Source organism: Poromitra crassiceps (genome assembly GCF_964638095.1).
Source record: "Poromitra crassiceps genome assembly, chromosome: 13".
NCBI lineage: Eukaryota > Metazoa > Chordata > Actinopteri > Beryciformes > Melamphaidae > Poromitra > Poromitra crassiceps.
This window is the reverse complement of record NC_139644.1, coordinates 23691196-23699804: the sequence shown is the minus strand read 5'-3', so window position 1 is coordinate 23699804 and position 8609 is coordinate 23691196. Positions and strand designations below refer to the sequence as shown.

At 40.2% G+C, this 8609-nt stretch overlaps 1 protein-coding gene across 1 annotated transcript; it reads right to left on the bottom strand.

Annotated features, from left to right (window-relative positions):
- Positions 1–1293: 1293 nt before the first annotated feature.
- On the bottom strand, positions 1294–8088 carry zfand2a (zinc finger, AN1-type domain 2A). Its single transcript, XM_083649902.1, has 10 exons — positions 7977–8088; positions 6719–6821; positions 6501–6595; positions 6090–6221; positions 5829–5980; positions 5595–5735; positions 5348–5432; positions 5160–5236; positions 4229–4313; positions 1294–1564 (listed from the first exon to the last, which is right to left on the bottom strand). The coding sequence occupies exons 2-10, from the start codon at positions 6771–6773 to the stop codon at positions 1526–1528; spliced, it is 861 nt and encodes a 286-aa protein (XP_083506028.1). The 5' UTR covers positions 6774–6821; positions 7977–8088; the 3' UTR covers positions 1294–1525.
- Between the last annotated feature and the right edge of the window lie 521 nt (positions 8089–8609).

Here is an 8609-nt window from a genome sequence, read left to right as displayed (position 1 = left end):
AATGTACTTTGACTAAGTGTGCGATGATGACTGATGTAACTACATCACTGGCATCCAGACATGATCATTGAGAATAGTCTGTTGGGAGAGCTGTGGACCTTCTGTTACAGTTATTTAAGTTATGTAAATGCCCTTGGCCTGATAATGCCACAATATTACCAAACGGTTCAAGAGATTTCCATATAGCTCTTCCATCATTCACATGGCAATAAAAGGCAACATATTAGAACAAAATGCATAATTATTCAAGCCAAACTGGCAGGTGAAATATTTTCTATATGAGACATCAGTAGCAAAATACCACAAGCCATTGGTAACACAAATCTGTGAAGTCTACGTCCAGCCTGCTATGAAAGGAAAATGTCACCTGTGATGCCTTACTGCCCCCTGGTGTTCAGACCCTGTATGACTGGTGAATCAAGACAATTCTTTACTACAGCAGGTAAGTAGGTAGGGAAATAGTGAAAAAAAAATCACCTTTATCTTGACATATAATCCAAATGAATATCAAAATGTGTAGTGAACTGAAGTACTGGTATTATGTTCTGCTGTTTCATTTTTCTGCCATTTCACTATAGCCTTGTGCTTTGATATTCTCAGTTAGTAAACCGAACATAATGGACTACTAGGGACTAGGCAGTATGGTCTTTCAGAAGGGCCAGGATGGGAAATTAATATTAGCCACCATTCAAAGATGATAGATTTTATCTGTGGTTGGTTTCAGTCCTACTAACCTCAAGTGGCTGAACTGTGGATCATTCAATTAGATGACTCAGCAAAAAAGTTAAATTTGCCGTCCTGGAAGCGTGACTCTCACATAGCTGTTAGTCACAACTAAATGCAACATTTTGAAGCTACATATTTTGCCCTTTATAATGAAACTAATATCATCCACCCCATCCCTGTCACAGTCACAAAATTAAGTCTGAAAGCAAAGATTCACTCTGCAGTCATTCTGACATGTCTCAAGTGCTTTTAAAAGCTCTTAGCACAAAGTAATTGCACGCTGCTGACGATAGGATAATGCCATCTATTCCCACATTTTTGCACTGAAACGCCTAGTTTGGCATCTGGCACGCCTAGGTCCAGTACAATTATAACAGGCATCCGCTTGTGCACACCCCCAATCTGCATTGCACAGCGTTTAAACGAGCGCAAACGGTAAATTACCGCTTTTGCGAAGATAGGGCCCATTGTGTTTGAAGTCTGATCCGTTCAGAATTAAATCAAAGTGTGTCTCAGAGTGCATCTTTTAAATACTTTATTCAAGAATCATTTGTGGTAATATCTGGTTTCAAGATCAGCATATAAAATATGTACAGAGCAAATCATTGGTAGAAATGACAGATCCTGCTGGGAAAGTATGTGCTTAAATAGAAGGCTGTAATATCTCAGCAATTTCCAAGAATGCTCCTTTAATGTAAGAGTCAGTGATGCGGTGCTGCTGGACACTGCTATCCCATATGTGCGGTATGTATCTAGTAGATAGGTGGCAGCAGCTGGTGGTCTACACAGCAGTCTGAGTTTAGGAAAGGCTGCAGCTTGACTGCTTGGTCTCTCTGGTCTGTAACAAAGAAAACACAGATAGCAACATAAATTTCATCATATACAAATATTAAAAGGAGTGTGTCATAAAAGTATGAAAGTTGAAACCCAGAGTTACCACCAATATGAGCTTAACAGACTAAAAATTCAAAATTCAAAATGTCCTGGACCTTTTTACCCGGACCAGCCCACCTCAACCAGCCTATGAATAATACACCACACCACCCCCGCCTCATTGACACACATAAACACAGCAGCCCTTAATATTAGGGGTGGGGGAAAAAATCGATTCACCTAAGTATCGCGATTTTTAATGTCACGATATTTGAATCGATCTTTTATTCCAGAATCGATAATCGCAAAAAAAATTAAAATTTTTTTTTTTTGGGTGCTTGCAGTCAGGCCACTCACTGAACAGCAGGCCAGGCGCCGCCTACTGGTTTACTAGTGGTTTTATTACTTTATTAGTCAGTCTGAAGTAATAATTACACTTCAGGGTTAAAGTGGGTGCATCTCATTGTAAAATTGGACTTCAAACGGCCCAAATCTGGCTTCAAACGGCCCAAATTGGGCTTCAAACGGCCCAAATTTCACGCGCGTCGGCCCATATCGGCCTGGCCTGCTTGGTATCTAATGCCCGGCCTGAATTATGATCCCAGTCCACCCCTGTTTTTAACTATATCGCCCAGCCCTACTCATGATATATAATATACAGTCTCTAGTGTATGATTCAACTTTTCCCATGTTCTAATCTAGTGTAAAAAAGCAAACAAACTGAAAAAAAAATAAAAAAAAATAAACAAAAATCGCAATAAATCGTAATATCGAATCGCAATAATCGTAGAATCGCAATACTTAAGAATCGCAATATAAATCAAATCGGCACCCAAGAATCGTGATAGTATCGAATCGGGAGATAAGTGAATCGCCACAGCCCTACTTAATATCACCACTTCTAAGCATCATGGATGGATACTAGAGTCTAGGCTACCGTAACACTAACAGAGCAGACAGAGTTTAACGCTGCCGTGGAATAATGAGGGACGGTAGAACTGAGCGATGAAGAGGAGGAAGGAGCTGCATATGTCAAGGAGAAACCAATGAGGGATGGTAGAAATTAGCGATGAGGAGGACGGGAAGGAGGAGGACGGGAAGGAGGAGGACGACCACGAGGTACGGTAGGATAGAAAGGTGCATGCTGTTTCTAGTAACAGTAAACAATAAACACATGATACACTTATATAATAAGATGAAGTACTGTTAACAGTACTATTAATGTATCTAAAGATGGCTCCACATTGATGAAGTAGCTACAACATTAAAATGCTCTCACATGTAGTGATACAAACACTATAGTGTAATAATATTACACTGCATAATGACTATTTTTACTTTTGTTTCTTTAAGTACTTTAACTTACGTAACATTTTGAATTCAGGACTTTTACTTGTAATGGATTATTTTTAGACTGCAGTATTTCTACTTTTACCTAGAGTAAGTAACGATTCCCCAAGCTCAGTTCCTTTTTCTCACTGTGCCTGACAGTTTGGTCAAGCTGTGGCAACGTCACGACCAATAGGAACGAGACAAAGTTGGCATCTCCAGCTGCCTATTTTTTGTTCGGATTTATCTTTGTTATTGGCTTGTGAAATTTGTCGGAGCTGCTGTCTTTCATGTGTGAGAGAGAGAGAGGGACAGAGCGAGGTTTTATATGAGCCTTGCTACCTGCCTCGGAGCTTTCAAACAAATCGTTATTGACATGTCAATAGCCAGAACGGTCCACAGGGCAGACAAACCACTTTATTTTCTATTTTACACGTACACTGCGACCACATGACTCGTGAGCTTTGGCTTTACATCGCAGATGATTTACTCGTACAGTAGGAGATGCAATTAAATAACATTTCTAAAATGTTACACTGTATGGGAGTCATAATGTGGTCTGGATGGATAAGTATCAGTGAAATCCCCCCTTTTTTCTATCTTTCACAAATAGAACAAAAGTTTCACAAATCTGAAATGTTTTAATGAGTCTCTGGAGTCTAAAAGTATGTTTAAACAGCGTTAAGCCTTTTTGCTATGATGTCCAACACTTTTTCATAAGTAGTACTGTAACTGAGCAGTCATACCGGGGCGATTTTCGCAAATTCGCATGACGAGATTACATACAAAGTCAATGCAAACGGGCGAGTAGATATGATTTTGCCCTGGGCGGCGCGAATGAGGAAGAATTTGCTGCTAGTTGGAAGCTGCGAATCAGAAGCTAACTTCAGTTTAGATATGCAAGTAGCTAATTTAAAAACACATACAGAATTACAATTTGTAGCTATGTGTTATAGCTTATATGTTATGAGCTAGTAAACCTGTTATGTCCCTCCTTTGACCAGCCCCCTTTATGTAGGGTGGTGCATAATCAAAGTGTGCCGAAGATGCATCTCTCTCGCTTTTGTTTTTGTATAGCGTGCCGATCAAAAAAAATAAAAAAAATAAATGGTGGGTGCTCAAGTGGCCCACAGAGCTACCAGCCCACCGTGATTTGTCCCAATACTCTATGGCCAATCCAACTCAACTGTCGTTAGCCTTATTTTACTTGAGAATGTTCAAAGAGTATAGGATGCCATGGCGACAAGGTACCTCGATGTGTCCTGTTAGCATGCTACTGACGCCTACTCTTTCCGGATACCTGTTGTCTCTGCTGTTGGCGTCGGTATTCTTCTTCACTGGCAGCAAGAGCCTGAGCCAGAGCCAGGTCTTCCTGCTCCTGAGGGCTGAGACACAAACAAAACACCCCATCAGATATGACTGCTATGATGGCAACATGTTGCAGTGAACATGAAAGATCGTGAATATGAGACTGACAAAGAAAAACAAAACAGAACATATAAAGTAAGGCATCTGAAGTGGATTTATTCATTTGTTTCATTTAGATGAAAAGAAAGATCCCCTGAGAGAGGCTCTTCTAGTGTAACCAGTTGACAAGTCAGTCTGATATCAGGCTATCATCTACTGTGAATGAAGTCAAATTAATTCAGCCAGAAAGCAACCGTGTACTGAATGCACAGGGCACTAGTACAATTGTGGAATTGTTGATGGTGAAATCACAGACCAAACTCCTGGTCCCTTCTCACATATTAATCTCACTATACGAATATGTTGCACTAGGAGCTGCAACGAATAATTATGTTCATTATCGATTAATCTTTCGATTCAGACTTGCTCAAACTGCTTATTTAGTCTGAACAGCAGCCAAAAAACAACAAAGTATTAATATTAGAATTATATGAAATAGAGAAAAGCAAGGACAGTTTAACATTCATGGTACCATAACAACAAATGTTTGGCATTTTTACTTGATAGATGACTAAAACAATTCAGTGATTATCAAAATTAATAATCGATCAATAATCAAACAAGTCTGCCACTCAAAATAGTAATTTTAACTCTTTCTTTTTTTATGTAGCTGGGTGCGTGCCCAAATCCATTCACTCAACAGCAGCACAAAGACATGGAAAGTGGAGCAGGTAGCTTAGTTATTTGAGTGGGTTATGAGTGAATAATCTTAGGCTGATAATAGGATAGATACAGGATTATGGTTCTTAATGAAGATTGCTCACCTGAGGGTTGGCTGAACGCTGCGTGCCGACTCAGCCAAAGACATCTCCAGAGCCCTTTGTAAAGCCTGCTCTTCTGTCTGCAATGACAGTGGAACATCAAGCACACTCCTGTTTACATTTCTCTCACCAGAACATCGTCACATAGTCATTTATATGGAATTTTCTGCAAGTGGTGTCAGTTTGCATACCAGGCCAGCCTGAAATGATGCTGATGGTGGTATTACATTCTGCGCTGCAGGGGCTGAAACTGAAGTAGGGATTCGTGGGGCAGGGCTGAGGGGGGGAAAGAGGGGGGGACTGGTTATATAACATAATATTATGCTCCTGTAATTCAGCTTTAACTACTAAATTAGTGAACATCTAAACATCTAGGTCTATTTAGAACCACAATGTTCTATGAAACATTGGTTATCAGTACGGAGCAGAACTGCTTACCCACTGTTGTGGCTCCTGATATTTGCACTCACACCATTAGAAACAGGCCTGGAGTGTCCTTGACCAGATGAAGTAGAACCAGAGGAAGTGACGGAGGAAGTGATGGAGGAAGCACCTTGGGCCCTCAAAAGAGCAGCATGTCTGAGAAAAAGCAAAGCAAACCGTTAGCCATCCCGATGATGACACTTCAGATACAGACAGGGTGCAGCCGGACATTAGGAATTTGGTACCAACCCGGATTTGGCGACTGGTTTGCCATCAGCCTTACATTCATGGTCCAGTGGATGCCGGTGTTTAAGGCAGTAATTTAAGTGACACTGGTCACATGTCACACGTATCATTTCTTTCTGCTTACAGCCTCCTTTGGAACATTTATTTGTGAAAATCTGAAAAATAATAATAATAATAATTTCTGATTTTTGGTTTTGATTAAATCCTAGTCCATTGTAAGGTAAATACTTCTACAAAAACGGCATCAAAAAACAAACAACAAACCTTTCTCTTTCTTTGAGCTGGGTCCGATTTGCAATCTCGATCAATGTGTTCACCAACTTTGATATCAGGCATCTCTCCTCTCTTAATGGGAATGGGGATGTTGCACAAAGGACATACAGGGACCTGGACGTCCTACAGGAATAATCAAGCACATTGACACAACCAACGTTATTATTAATGCTCAATAGATGAGGATATTACAATGTACTCTGATTTTGACATTAATTCAATTCAATTCAATTCAAAAAACTTTATTAGTCCCGCAAGGGGCAATTTAAGGCATGAATACTGCAAACAAGCTGTAAACAAGCTGTAAACAAATTAAACAAATGTGAGCTAAATTAAAAGATGTGTTCAATAAATCATGAGTACAACAGTTGAAATCTTTACTCAAAAAATGTAATCAAATACCTTCTTGTAGGATGACATGCATTTGTGATTTGCATAGGTTATGTGGTCTTTACAGAAAATCTCTTGACAGGCATCACATCTCATTGGAAGGAAATCTGTAATGGCAAACAAGGTTTTAAATTCAATGTTATACTCAAGGGGGTGGTGAAACCAGAACTGAGTTTCCCCCAAGAAACCTCAGAAGGCAAAAATAGTTGTCCATTCCCAAGGATACTTGCCTAAGCGCTTGCAGGTCTTTTCAGAGCAATGCTCTCCTAGATCTGGAAACTCCATTGCACAATATTGCTATAGCCAAGCCAACTGTGGTAGAATCTCAGCACCCTGAGAGAGAAAGACAGAGATTTGATGTTCAAAACAAACTGTGACAGAGCTAGTGTTGACTATCAGTGTCTGCAGACTAGCATTTAAAGTCAATGTCAACTGACAATACAACCACCAAAATGGGTGGTCAGCTCTTCTCTTCCTATCTTTATGTCAAAAGCTTTAGCTTAAGACTTGTTTTCCCCTTGGGACAAAAAAAATCAGAGTCAAAGAAATAAGCAAATCCAAACTCAATGTTAATTAGATACAACATTCGGATTAGTCGAACTCATATTATGGCATGAGGACAAATTAGGGTTAAAGCTCCAGTCAAAGAGCTGTTTGGCCAGAAGATGATCACTAGATAGCGAACACCTATGTAAGACAACTTACAGAGACAGAGACAACAACACACGCCCAAATATTCAGTAGTTAAGCACTCATTTTAATTGGAGGCTAAGCCTTTTGCTGACACTGGGACTTGCCCGAACTACCAAGATGACAGTTAGATGGCTATGAAATCACTTTACATTGCTTTATAAATTACAGAATGATTAGAATATTGTTTAAGTAACTAGGTATGCCTTTTATTTTACTAACAGTAAAAAACACACACACACACACACACACACACACACACACACACACAAATACACCTATCTGTATATAGTTTATTTTAATGAAGTTATTAGGATACAGGTACTAGTACTAGATACTAGTTGTTGAGAGTAATGTTAACGTTAGTGGGCTGGGCAGCCTGGGCTGTAACGTAAACATGACTCACTGGTGTTTTGACTCAAGATGTTGCCTTGAGTTGGTTCTAGAAAACACTGGAAGGCTACCTATGGCTCTGATTACAAGTAACGTAACGTTAGCCAGCTAAATGTCTAGCTCTAGGCCCAGCTACAACGTTACATAACTTAAGATACTTAACATTAAGCTCTCGATCGCACAAGGTTCATTACATAACCAAGCAGAAATGACTCTGCAGTGACCAAAGCACACATTGTACTCTGGGTAAACACTCTTTCCACCATACTCACCATACTCGAACTGAAACAACTGACTAAACAGTAGGCTAATGGCTTGTTAGCTAACGTTAGCTAGGCAAACGTTGACTCTGACAGGAAACCTTGGCTAGCTTTTGAACCAAATGAAATGTTGCTTTTTACTTACCGAATCACCTTTTCTTGTCGGTCTGTTTGACTTCTAGAGCAAGGCAACTAGCTATTACCTTGCAATTTGCTGACTTTTAACCAGGCTGAACCTCACTTTACCGTCGCTCTTTGACCAGTGATGAAGAAAGACAGCTAGCTGCCTGTTTTGATGTGTCACCCATGCTCCTCCCACATCGACCCATGACATCATCAACGTCACGTAACCAAGGAAACCTTCTTCTTTTCCCAAATTAGTGCAGGACCGCCATGCCAACAGTCTCAACGCTGCCCTCTACGTGACAAAACAGAACCCATAGCTTCACTGGTGCCTGGTAGGCAGCTGATGTCCAGGGAAACTCAAGGACAGTCCATTTTAGCAGCTTTCATATTTAAAGCTGTTATATGTTTCGAATATTTACCTCAATATATAGCGTGTACGTGTTTTACCAGGTGACCCTCAAGGGGGCGCCAAATGTCAGATTTCAGATTCTTCAACTTTCAAGTCATGATGAAACGGCATTTTGAGAGCATCCTGCTTCCTAGTGTATTTCCTGTGGAAACAGGATGTTGGGAAAGGTCGAGGCTGAGTCATGAATCCCATGATGAATCCTGAGTCATACGTCGCATGAGTTTTGTCCTGTGAGTCACAAAC